Here is a 13,677-nt window from a genome sequence, read left to right on the forward strand (position 1 = left end):
AAAAAATAATTTAAAAAACGTATACATGCATAGACTAATACAAAATGCTAATGTTCAAACGGCATACTGTCACGCACTAACATTGATCCGCATTCCGCAAGGAAAACAATGGTGCTTTTTGTCAGCCTCTCCACGCTGGTAATACGTGGCATTCGCTGACGTCACTAAACCGGGGCCATTTTGGACCAGAAACTCCAAATGTGTGTTTAGGAGTCGAGTCGGGATTCCCCCCTGCACAAAACATTGTATTTCAGCTGCATATCACGACAAGAAAGAGGTAGGGAAAGGTTCGCTCCCCTTCGTTCCACAGCTGTCAGGAATTCGGTGAGAGACACGTATTATCAATTTGCATGGAGATAATAGCGGATACAGCGAGGAACCTATGCAATTAATTAACTCGCCAGTCCTTGTTTTGTTTACAAAATTAAACAACAACAAAAATGTGAAGCTTCATTAAATTTCATAGCTGTTCTGCTGATACAAGCATATTATTATTATGGGAGCAATACAAGTTACCATACCAACAACACGAATTGCATGCAGTAGCACAGCACAGTATGGTATTACGTTTTCAGATTTTCATGCAGCAGTACATTCATCGTCATGTATACATTGTTTTCTGTGGTATGATAGAAGAATTATTATTTCGCTACAGAAATAGTCGGTCTCAACACGAGTAAAGACCGATGATTTGTGCAGCGAAATACACTAATTTATTTATTTGTGTATGTATTTCAATATGCATGGACCTTTACAAACATTGGTAATGCTGGTTCATGTATTGATCTATATTATAAATATTCAACCTGTAGTACCTGTACTGTATTTTGTTTTTAGCGGTCAGAAAGCTGGGAGACGTGGCAAAAAGTGCAACTCGGCCTTGTGCTACAACCGTCTTTAAGCTGCAATAGATAGTGAAACGCAGGAATAGTTTCTTGGGTTCAGAAGATTTATCAATTGCAGCACAAGTTGTTTTAGGGACTATAAAACTTAGTGCCTTTACCCAAAACTAATTTGCAGAATGGGAAATGTATTCAATGCTGGCTGAAAGCAATTGCATTTGCAAACTTTATAGGGTGTGTGCCTAGCCTATATTTTGTAAATGCAGCAGGAAAGATAAGATGCTTCCTTCATAATTGAGAGAACTGTACAGCATTGCGACATTTATAGAATGCAAAATAAAAGCAATTGCATGTTTATTTATTTTGTTGCAGTGTGTTCCAACAGAGAAACATGATGGAAGAAAGTGGAATTGAGACAACTCCCCCAAGCACTCCACCTCCCCCAAGTGCCTCAGCAGCAGTTAGCCCTGCCCCGGTCTCGCTAGGTAAGCATTAGAACAGGATTTGAAACCAAGATGGATGTCAGTTTGTTTGTAATTATTTGATTTGTTAAACCCATGTCTTGTTCTAGTGCAGCGGCCCTTCCAGTTCAGATCCTTGTTCCGACCATGTTCTGTTCTTGTAAATGTTTGACAGAGGACTTCAGATCTCAGAGTTCAGTTTCACGCTGATGTGTGCTGAAGTCTTTTATCTGTAAACCTGCATTGTTCCCTCTAAATCCTCCCCAAGGCATAAACAGGGAATTTGTTTCAGTGATTGGCATAATGTAAATGTAGGGTACCATAAAGGACTATTTTAACAAAAAAAAAAAGTGCATTGGCAAAAAGCAGTCCTGCACAAATCCTGTGCCCAGGGCATGTAGGAGCTGCTTTTCCTGACTCACTACTTCACCGAACAGCACAGCAAACCTCGCACCAAAGACCAGTGTGCAGTGGCTAGCACAGTAAATAGAGGATACTAGAGGAGTTAGATTAAAAGGGAAATACCAGACGACAGTGCTGAGCTATATTCTGTTGGTATCAGAATTCTTTTTTTAATTATTAAATGAGTCTGCCGAAGAAACTGACAGTTTTTCTAAGGTCTATAATTAAGCAATAGAACCAGGAGAAGAGGGCTTTACCGTCAGCTACAGCTGTTTTATTTTTCAATTGGGATTTGAGTACAGGGTTGTGTATTTGTGTAAGTTTCAGTTTTTAAATTACCTTATAGGTACTAAACATTATTGGCAAAAAAAAGATCGTACTTAAAAATATCTAGTGGTTTTGTCTACATGTGTAATTGCTGATCATGCTGTTTGTTCAGTAACTTCTTCACAGTGTGCTGATAAAGTTTGTTCAAAGCCTCCTTCCTGGCTTTGTTAGAGACAAGAGAGCACCGTCCTGTGTTGTTACTGTGATAGGCTGAAATAACGTTGCTGAAAGTAAACACTTCAACTCAACATTCAAACCGGAGACTAGTTATTACTGTGGTTACTGTATTGCTACTGACAGCAAACACTATTCTCAAATTATTCATTTGCTGAAAATTTAAATAGATAGATTGAACGTATAGGACAGCGAGGAAACAGACTTGATGTACAATGACAGACAACATTAGAGTGCATGTACTAGAACAAGCAAAAAAGGTAAAATACATGGTGACTGTATTTATGTATTTTTTTTTCCAGCAGATTGATTTGGAACAGTGATTAAGCATAGTTTGAACAAGATCACATTCAAGGTTCTTTACCAGTCAGGTTAAAGCTCCTTCCACCTGTTTAACAAATCATGGGAAGTAATGTTAAAACTTCACAATGCATTTGTAAGACCTCATCTAGAATATTATGTTCAGTTCTGGTTACCTCACTACAAAAAGGATATTGCTGCTCTAGAAAGAGTGCAAAGAAGAGCAACCAGAATTATTCCTGGTTTAAAAGGCATGTCATAAGCAGACAGGCTAAAATAATTGAATTTATTCAGTCTTGAACAAAGACTATGTGGCGATCTGATTCAAGAATTTAAAATTCTAAAAGGTATTGACAATGTTGACCCTGGGGACTTTTTCAAATTGAGAAAAGAAACAAGGACCAGGGGTCACAAATGGAGATTAGATAAAGGGGCATTCAAAACAGAAAATAGGAGGCACTTTTTTACACAGCGAATTGTGGGAGCCTGGAATCCCTAGTAATGTTGTTGTAGCTGACACCCTGGAATTCTTCAAGAAGCTGCTTGATGAGATTCTGGAATCAATAAGCGACTAACAACCAAACAAGCAAGATGGGCCAAATGGCCTCTCCTTGTTTGTAACCTTTCTTAGGTTCTTAATTCCTTTCCAGTAGTGGCCTTCAGTGCTGTATACTGCTGCATTTCATCATCCTTCTAGCTCTTCATCACCGTGTACATTCTCCCATTCATCAAAGTCAGCCAGTGCTTTTTCAACAGCGTGGCTTTGCTTCACAGGGTCTGTCCCTGTGAAGTTTTTGAGTAGCCTGCGCACTTTCGAGTAAACTTCAAGGTCAGACAGCATTCGAAACTGATTAAATGTAAGCCAGAGAATGTCATGATGTCGCTGCGTGACAACTGCACTAAAGTATCTTAAGAAAGAGGCTGAAAGTGTCATTTAAGTTTCTCAAACTGTAGCATTACTCTTCAATGTAGGATACTCATTTCCCTCCAGTTCACTGTGAGCTTCATCAAAATGCTTGAAGGAATGACACCAGAAACTGTAACATATTGGGAACAATGTTTTCGAACCTGTAGCTCCATTCCATTCATCCATTTAATCTTGTCATGCAAACACTGCATGGCAGTGTTAAAGTTAATGAGTCCAAAGGTATACATAGCCCCTTTAAATGTGAATAACTTCTGTCTTTGACACTTCCAAAGGGTCTGTATTCACTTTAGAGCAACTTTGTATGGGTCAAAAGTATCAGAGTTCACTTTGCATATCATTTGTTTCAGTCATCACATCTTGGTGACCCTTTCCTTTTATATTTGCATATTATATTTATACTGATGATGCATTGCTGACATTGACATTTTCTGAATCAATATTTTGTTTTCTCTTTTATTTCAGCCATGTCCAGTCCTTTGTCTCTCTCCAACACGTCCGGCATGTCACCTTTCCCAACCCAAGGCTTTTCGACAACCATGGCTCCTGCCTCCACCTCTCTCCCTCCTATCAGATCTTCTGCGCCTCCTCCATTGGGCAGCGCTCAGGGTTCCATGACAGCTGCCTCTCCCTTCCCTCCTCCTGGGGCCTCAATCCCTGGTATTCCCTTTGTGAGTCTGCTGGCTGAATCGGTCCCAGGTGTCCCCTTCTCTAGCCCCATGGCTGCCTACTCCTCTCCCTCCCTCCCTCCCACTGGCGCTCCTCCTCCGGGTCCTGTCATGTCTGCACCTCCTTTTGGTCCTCCCACTACAGGCTTTTCGATGAACGCTCACTATGACATCACTCGGGGTCACGCAGGGAGAACTCCACAGACACCTCTTATGCCATCATTCTCCACCCCACAGCCTGTCACAGGTGATGGTTTGTTTTTCTCTTCAGTCTTCTATGTAAAAAGGTCGAAATGTGTTTTGTAGGCTGTCAAGAGTTGATACCTGGCAACCTTAGGAGCAATGGGTAACTTGTAGATGTTTTCATTAGCTTAGTTTTTTAAATTGCATTTTAATTAGTTTTTGAGACTAGGCACATGCCACCTTGCTTTGTTATAAAATAATTGTGTTATACATTGACTGATAATGCACATTTGAGTATCCATTACTAAAAAACAGGGCACATTGTGCCTGAATGAAAAGCAAATAGAAAAATCTAGGTAATAAGATTATGATGCAGTTTTGCACTTGCCATAGAGAAGGTGATTTTTTATATATCTGCTGTGTTCACTGTTTTTATTGGATGGTAATCTTAAAAAAAAAAATGTAATAGCATAATGCCACATGGTTAGCATGTTTTTTTTTTCTCTAGTTTTGGAATAGAAACATTATATTGATTGTCTATTTGAGTTTAAGTTTTTGCATGATGTTATTTCTCTGAAGTTTTGCTGTCTTGAGTTAAATTGTGTAGAGTGTGTTTAGAGAAGGGCCCTTCTCTAAACACACTGTTGCTTCTTGCCTGCAGGAGTGATGTCAAACCCCATGGTTCAGCAGCCTGCTGTGTCTGTTGGTGTTGGAGCTGAATCTCCAATCACCTTCCCAGATAATCATGAAGATCCCAGGATGGGGATGGAGAACAGTGGCAATGCAGGAGGCATATGGGGCTTTATAAAGGTGGGCTTCTGTGAGGTAACCTGCATGAAGGAATGTGTTAAAGAAGAAGTTTGGTTTTCACCTGATCTGAAATGTTGACAACATACAGAGAATGGCTGTATCCTGTAAATCAGAGGCATTTTATTGGTACACAGAGCACTGTTTGCAATATACAACTGAGTGTGATATTTTAATGTGAGGTTAGAGCGCTTCAGTGTGCAAGAGTTGACAACATGCGTTAATTTATATTTGAGCCACAGTAACTCTTGGCAAGTGTATTAACTTCTGGCCTCATCAGTCAAGTACTGTGTGGTTGGCGGGGCGGGGGGGTGGGCGGCAATTTTTATGAACCAAGCTCACACCACTAAATTCAGTAGTAACACAACCGTGCATTAGTGAATGAACGAAAGCTCACTAGCAACAGGCACACATCCTGTGAATTACACAGCATTCCTGAAACGATCCACAAGGTGGTGCTGCACAGAAAAGAATTTTAACTGAAAACAAAAAGAATGCCCTGTATGATTTACTCGTACACCAAGAATATTAACATGGGTAACTGTTAAAAAATACTGGTCTATTATTGGTCACCTAACTAATAAATCAGCAGAATTGGAACGTGCTTACTGTTTTGTCAGCTCAGTGGTTGCTTTGTTTGAGTGGTTCTTCTTATAACACATACCACTTGCAGGTTGGAAGTTCAGTCAATTATGTTCAATGCACTATAAAGATGAATATGATTATATAAAAACATTTGTTTCTCTTTACATTTTACATTATTAAAATATTTTGGATAAAAGGAACATACTATTGAATCTGTAGTTTTTTTTATGCAGGTTTTTATTTTTGCTTTTTTTGGAAGATTTATAAAAAAGTTTTGCCTGCCTTGATCCTGCTTTGGATATCTCTAGCTTGCCATGAAAATTTAGATGACTTTGTAAAGCTCTTTTAATCAGTTTCAGGAACTGTAAGACCATGCAGAACTATTAAACATCAAATTTCAGTCAGCAGAGACTTGCTTTTCTATTTTTTATCATCTGGATTTAATTAAACAAGCATTATGGCTAGTTAGCCGCCTTCATATTTTTATAATTTTTTTTAAATTTATTTATTTATTTTTTTAATTGCCATAAAAAGACAGTAATTTTTCAGTATGTGTCATATAGATGTGCAGTTTTAACTGGATTTATAGTGACTGGGAGCAGAAATAATGCAATTCATAAACCTATCAAAAACTCAACGTAAGACTTCAACCCTGTGGTGTGTAGCACCAAAATTGGGGTCAGTAAAAGTCTGTATTGTGTACAATACATTATAGTACATCATACACCAGCTGTGAAATTGTCATCAGATGAATGTGATATTGTTTTTCCTAGTTTTTTTCCATTTTGGGCTTGTGCCATGCAACATAGGGTAAAACAAACAATAACTACGAATCCTCTTCATGTTTACTCCCTTTTAGTATATAGTATGTTCATTTTTTTGGTGTAGATTTAGAAAACAGCCATGAAACTGATCATATGTGTTTCTGCTTGATGCTTTTAGGGTGTTGCAGGAAACCCAATGGTAAAATCAGTTTTTGATAAAACCAAACATTCTGTGGAGTCGATGATCACCACTTTGGATCCTGGAATGGCTCCCTATATCAGTAAGTACAAAGAATGTATCACAGTGTACCCGTTTCCTGTACTTGCCGTGTAGCTCCCTTTCATCATTCACCAGCACACAACTTGGTGCAGTGGTTGCAGGTTTTGCAGATTTATGACCTGTGGTTGATTGTTGTTGCTTGGATCTGGATAGATGATTTATTGGAAAGTACTGTGGGTAAAGGGACAACTAAAATGCCTGAAAGTGAAGTGAGATCTTGGTAAAATGGCTTAACTTTGCAGACTGACCTACAATAGGTTTAAGAATTGAAAGATTTGGGGATTCCCGCACCCCAACCCCCAGGTAGCAAAAAAACCCCCAAAAAAACAGACTTGAGATTGATAGATCTACATACTCCTCCATGCAAGAGGAAAATTATTTCAGTACCTGTACAAACATCCATACTCTATGTACATATATGTGCCCACTTTTACCCATATTTTGAGATTATTTCAGATGTATTTAATGTAATTTATGTTCCTCTTCTGTGAAGGAATTATCACGTTCCTCCGTCTTCATGCTTTTATAATTGTTCCTTTTAGAATCTGGTGGAGATCTGGACATTGTTGTGACTTCAAATAAGGAAGTGAAAGTTGCTGCTGTTCGAGATGCTTTCCAAGAAGTGTTTGGGCTGGCGATGGTTACAGGAGAAGCTGGTCAGTCCAATATTGCATCCCAACCTGTGGGTTACGCAGCAGGACTGAAAGTGAGTGGCATATAGATGTCCCTGTTTCCAGCTCGTCTTCTTTAGACAAGAAATTAGTTTCCCTTTGGAAAAGTGAAAAAGGTCTGAGTGACCTAGGTGATTACAAAGCTGGCCATGTTAGCATAGCATCAGATGGACAATAAGCTAAAGACTATGCAGCACATGTGGCTATAAGATTATTAATTGTAATGCATCCGCTGGCATACTTCTTGCTAACGCCGAAACAGCTAGGGCAACACAATTTTGATTTCTTAACTTGGTATTTTACATTTTCCTTGCAGGGTGCCCAGGAACGGATAGACAGCCTGCGTCGTGCTGGGGTGATCCATGAAAAGCAGGCTGCAGTCTCTGTAGAGAACTTTATTGCTGAGCTGTCTCCTGACAAGTAAGAAGCACTTTTCTTTTATCTTCACATGTAACTTCAGCTAGCAAGGTTGATCGATATCTTCCTGCCACAAAAAAACTGAAAAAAGTTTTTATTTCTTTTGATGTTGTTATTCTGGGGCAGGACATTCCAAGGTGATCCTGTTCGTTTGTTTTGTTTTTTTATCCCCCTGACTGCGTTTTTGTGCTAACTGATCCTTACAACTACCCTTATAGGAGATACAACAACAAAAAAAAAAAAAAAAAATTTGTTGCAGTGTTTTCCTTGGGGATTCTCATATTTTTGTTTATGAAAGGTAAACATTGAATACATTGTTGACCATTTGAGATGTAATATGACTGCCATAATAATGTGGAGATTTGACATTCCAGAACTATATTCTATGATTCTCTAGGTCACGTTGGGTATCTTTGATTGTTGTTGACACAAACCTCATACTTAATATGGCTACCATGGTTCTTGTGACTTCTGTTTAGTCTTGTCTTCACATTTAGTACACAGCTCTGTATAATTTTCAAGGTCAATTTCTGTATCAATGAGTTTTTTCCATTTCTATTTTACTTCACTTTTACAAGTGATTTTGTTACAGATGCTGCACACGTTAGTTGGAAACAACAGATAATAAATTAGTAGGAATCAACAAGGAACATATACAAGCCATGTACTGTATTTTGTATGTGTTTTTACACTTCAAATTATACATTCTGTGAATTGCACCCTTTATGGCTTAGAACATATACGTGAACCTCTTAGTATTTTTCATGTATTTAATTTGTGTGTGTGTGGGTGGAGTTGGTTGACTGTTGAGAGACAGAAATTCCTTTGTTGTAAGCTCAAATGCTGTTCTGCATACACACACACACCCACACACAAAAATCTTAAACTTCTTCATTTTAATCAGTCTTGTCAACAATACTTTAAAAAGAAAGTAGCCTTGGGTAAATTTGTATATATTAAAAGTAAAAGGATGCATTGGCGTATTTGTATTCCTGATGGATTTAACACAGATTGCTTAACTGTGTTTGATCACTGATTAAAAGTGTACTGCATATTCATGAACATTACATAACATGTCACAAATGTGCTTTGAAATTAGATCAACATATTTGCTAGTGCTGTGCTTGATGGAAATAACAATTGGTTATATTGTTGAATATTTACAATACCTATGTAGTTCTTTCATTTTGTTATTGTTACAGGTGGTTTGATATTGGCTGCTTAATTCTTGAAGACCCAACCCATGGCATTCATATTGAAAGTTTTACACAAGCCACACCAGTGCCTTTAGAATATGTTCAGCAGGTCAGTGTTTATTCAGAAGATAATTAATACTCCCCATGGATTCAACGGTCATAGTATATTTAACCACTTGACTGCCACTGGATGTACCAGGTACGTCCTCCTTGAGTAATGCAAAAAGATTGGATTTTCTACTTTTCCCTTCAATTAACCTTGATTTGGTTGATCTAATTTGTAAATGGACTGGTAATTGTTGAAGGGATTCACCTGTGTGTTGTATTCAGTTCTGTGTAGTTCACTTCTGTCAGTTCGACACTAGCATTGCACTGCTTGCTTCCATATGGGCAGGGATTTTGAAAATAAACCGTCTTGTCCAATAAGTTTTTCAAGAAATGGGATGGATTAAAAAGTCATACGTAACATAATGCCACTAGTATTATGTCCTATAATCGTTTATTTTGTAAGAACGTGAATTCTGTGCAGTCATTGGTTTCCCCTCAGTATTTTGTATCATTTGTTTTCTATCATTGGTTGACCTAGCGGCATGTGCCATTTCTACCAAATTTGATTGACAGATGAGTTTACCAATTAAAGTTGTGAACAATGACAGGTGTGTAGTAAAACTAAGAACTGTCAGGACTCTTAAAAGGGGGAAAAAGGTTCAGTTAAAATGTGTGTGCTTTTATTCAATGTGCTTGGTCGTGGCATCCTGAAGTAATTTGTATCCATAGCAGATCATCCTGGTACATGTGGCCTTACTTTGTTTACTGGAAGCAAGTGACTTGAACTGACAGGAGATAATAACAGTGATTAACTTCATGAAACGCTGTAACATTTAGACCAAGGGAAAAATAAAATAACGAGTGGCTGTCAAGGGGTTAAGAAGCAATGTAACCAGATGTGTGGTTTATGTTAGAATTTGAATAACTGTTTGCATATTAGCGTCTGCTTATAACCACATTACATTATGAATACAAACTAAATGGTAATTTGTTTTAAATGTTCCTTACAGGCTGAGACTCTAACACCAGTAGACTACAGCTTAAGGTGGTCGGGTCTCTTGGTGACAGTGGGAGAGGTGATGGAGAGGAACTTGCCTCATGTCAGCAAGACTGACTGGCATGTCATGTTCACTGGCATGTCTCAAAGACAGATGATCTACAGTGCGGCGAAAGCTTTAGCAGGAATGTATAAACACCGTCTGCCACCCAGGACCGTTTAATGCAACACAAAAACACAATTTTAGCCAATGGTTTCTAAAGGACTACAACTTTTCACACATCCAAGTGTGTGTTTCATTTTTATGTACTATGAACATATGAGTTGGCAAACAAAATATAACTGTACATTTTTTTTTTTTTTAAAGAAGATTTAGTGAAAGCTCCTGCAATTAAACATTCCAGTTTGCAGTTTGTTCAAGTTTAAAACTTAAAATCTAAGTAAATGTGTTTTGTAACCAACTGAAACCTCAACTTCTCTAGCAGATGGCAGATGTTTTGAAAATGATTTTAATATGGGGCAACGGAAATCTGAACAGAAATGTAGAATTTTGGTCTTAAAAAAAAAAAAAAAAAAAAAAAAATGTAAGCAGTGAAACCTTGAAGGATTGTTTGATTGACCTTAGTGGGATATAGGACCTTTTCAGAGTTTCCTCTAAGCTCTTTATGCCATGCTTGTTACAGAGCTGTCTGTCCTGAGTAATAAAAGATCACTGAATAGGAGGTGTACAGTCTATCAGAAACCAGGCTTAAAATAGGCACCTGCTTCCACAATATTTGGTCTTACAGCCAACAGAAGTCAGTTCTGACATGACATTTGCAATATTAATTTTAAAAATAGGCTTTACTATTACCTTATTAGCCATGCCTAAGTCTATGGCCCATAAGATACATCTGGTTAAATGTGCAACTAATTAAGGTCTTATCAATTCAATTTAATGTGTGAACTCAAAATTGACATCTGGCTGCTATAGGACCTAGTAGCTGATGCTAATGTTGAGCCCTGAGTATCGAGAGAAGCCAGAACTAGGAGTGAAGCTTAAATTCTTATCATTGACTCGGATAAAGTTCTGTTCAGAATCTTTGAGTGCAGAAAGGTTTTAAAGGAGGTTTCTTGATCCATGTATTAAAGTTTTATATTATTATTTTTATTATTATTATTATTTTTTATTATTTTTTTTTATTTTATTATTTGAAATATAACTATTGACATTGTAGATGGGCTCATTTATTGTAATCTATGGAAAAACTTTTGTTCTCTAAAATATATACAAGGAGTTATTCTACTTGCTAAATTGTTATTTTTTTGCCAAAGTCGTATATATATCACATATAAGTATAACACAAATGGGCTTTAAACTGTAGGGTGAATAAACCATATACAGTATGCAAAAAACAAAACAAACACACTTTGATTCCAGTCATCAGAAAAACTCCAACCACATGATATGTGAGTAAAAACAAATGAATCACAGGAATATTGTAAATAAAGAATTGTAACAATATATTTGTATAATACAGTAACATTGATAATTCAGAAAGATTTGACAAATTTAATACTAAAAACCCAATGAGGGGAACTTTGTTTAAAATTGCTTGGGGTTTGTGAAATCTGTCACACACCTTGGTGATCCTTTGTGCTATCTTGATTGTAGCAGGTTGGTTTCAAAGTATTACTATTCATTCTCCGCTGTGTTTATGTTTACATTGAAATAATGTAGTTTGGCATACCCTTCAAATACCTCTTTCCATAATATAAAGAAAACTAGCATTATAACAAGATCTTTAGGATTCAAACAAATAATAACCCCAGGTCTGCAGTGTCTGAAACGTTCTTGTATGAAAAAGCAGTTTTGTTTTTTGATGTTTAGAGTCAGCATCAAAACAGCCTGAGCTGCTTAAAGGCTGTGTAATGCAAATGTGCCTCAGCTTTTATTCAGTAGTGCCTATTCTCTGCATATCACTTGCCCTGCCAAAAATTACATATTTAATAATGCTTTTTTTTTTTTTCCCCCGTTAATCCACTGAAAACTATAATACGTTATCCCAGAGTGACCACAGAAAAACTAGAAAGTACAGAGCTGTGAATGACCTCAGGGCTGCCAATTGTTAGTGTGAAAGTAAAAAAAAAAATAAGAGTACTAGTTTGCTGTTGAGATTTGCATACATACCTGTGACTCTTCTATGAGATTTCAGCATTTTATGTTTCGGACAAATGGCAGATTTTTAGCAGACGGTTATATTGTTGTTTGTTTATTATGTGGGATAAAAGATTAACAATTATAAAAACACCTTTTTACAACCCAAGATTTGTGAAGTAAATAATATTTTTTACGAGTAAAACATTGTTGGCATTTCTTCTAAAGCGGATGCCTGGTACAAGTTGTACAACTAATGTGGCAGGTTTTAGTGTGTGGCTTTGCCTTTTTGACAACAGGGATAAGCATATACTGTACTGTGTGAACATTCTTAGCCCTTTTTGTTTCACAATTGTTCTAATGTGTAAATCGGATTAATCAGATACATCACAAAGAACACTGTATAATATTCCAAATATATTTATGTACTGTTATTTATGTTCTCTGATCAGTTTAGTATTTTACAAAACCCAACAGATACAGTACATTTATTGTCTTTTTAAAACATGCTTTAAATATGTGCCACTGATGTTCAGGAGACTCATCTCATTTGTTTACTGCTTTTATTGTGTTGTGTCATTTATTTATAGAAGTTATTGAACAGTTATCATCTAATTATACAAGTGTGCACCAATGCTTATTTTTTATCTGTAAAGATGATTCCCATTGACAGCGAGGAAAAAATAAAAGGCATCATGTACCTGAACTTTGCTAAGCCAATCAGATAATGTGTTCAGATAATGTACTGCAGGCCAGGGATGAAACAATGCCTCGGGATGTTTTGCCAGTTTGCTAACAGTAAACTAGTTTATATTGATAGAATAGATATGGCCATGCTGATATTGTAGCTCACTTTGCAACCATAAATGTTGTGCTCGAACTCCAAATGGATGCTTCTAATGCATTTTTAATAGATGCAACTGTTTTGACAGAAAGATATTAACTGTGTAGATAACAATATTTTGCAATGCACTAATGGATACCTTTGCAGCTTGTGATGCTTATCTATCAGCAGCTTGTGTGATTTAAAGTGGCCTGTCAATAACAATCTCACAAACTGCCATCTTCCCCAGACTTTTTAATCTGATTGATATGGTGGGCAGCCACCGGATACAAAAGAGATTTAGTATTCACACAGCATGATTATTAGGAATCTGGAACATGGCAAAAAAAAAAAAACCTGAGCTGGTAGGAAGGTGGTAGCCAGTTGGAACAAAAGAAAACATTGGAGCAACTGACCTCAGAACCATTCATATACTGTAATTGTAAACACTTCTGAGCACTTGGACCTTGAATTGTTCTTTTAATACATGTTGAATGTTGAATATATTAGTTACAACCTTGGTGATTTGATGAAACAGTGGTTTCCCTTGTCACATATCAGTCATCTTAGTAAAACCTTGGGAGTTTCTCCTTGATTCCTCTCCCTCCTCTGCTGCTGGGTTTTCCTCTAGGGGTGATGTCCCATGATGCCTACCTTAGAGATAGCGTGG

The 13,677-nt window shown here is 37.2% G+C and overlaps 1 protein-coding gene across 2 annotated transcripts; it reads left to right on the plus strand.

The window, feature by feature from the left end:
• Positions 1–10,397, plus strand: LOC121315592 (protein PRRC1-like). Of its 2 annotated transcripts, none has more exons than XM_041249831.1 (9): positions 1–324; positions 1,215–1,327; positions 3,897–4,346; positions 4,944–5,092; positions 6,617–6,719; positions 7,261–7,424; positions 7,706–7,809; positions 9,009–9,111; positions 10,061–10,397. In XM_041249831.1, the coding sequence occupies exons 2-9, from the start codon at positions 1,234–1,236 to the stop codon at positions 10,268–10,270; spliced, it is 1,377 nt and encodes a 458-aa protein (XP_041105765.1). In that variant the 5' UTR covers positions 1–324; positions 1,215–1,233; the 3' UTR covers positions 10,271–10,397. The 2 variants fall into 2 exon arrangements, with proteins under 2 accessions (XP_041105765.1, XP_041105757.1); XM_041249823.1 differs by having other exon boundaries at positions 2–277.
• Positions 10,398–13,677: the final 3,280 nt, after the last annotated feature.

The sequence above is a fragment of the Polyodon spathula genome, chromosome 1 (assembly GCF_017654505.1).
Source record: "Polyodon spathula isolate WHYD16114869_AA chromosome 1, ASM1765450v1, whole genome shotgun sequence".
Classification (NCBI taxonomy): Eukaryota; Metazoa; Chordata; class Actinopteri; order Acipenseriformes; family Polyodontidae; genus Polyodon; species Polyodon spathula.

Coding starts and splice junctions, on each gene's coding strand:
- LOC121315592 (XM_041249831.1), top strand. CDS start 1,234: ATGATGGAAGAAAGTGGAATTGAGACAACTCCCCCAAGCACTCCACCT. Junction 6,720..7,260: donor TGGAATGGCTCCCTATATCA/GTAAGTACAAAG, acceptor TGTTCCTTTTAG/AATCTGGTGGAGATCTGGAC. Junction 7,425..7,705: donor GTTACGCAGCAGGACTGAAA/GTGAGTGGCATA, acceptor TTTTCCTTGCAG/GGTGCCCAGGAACGGATAGA.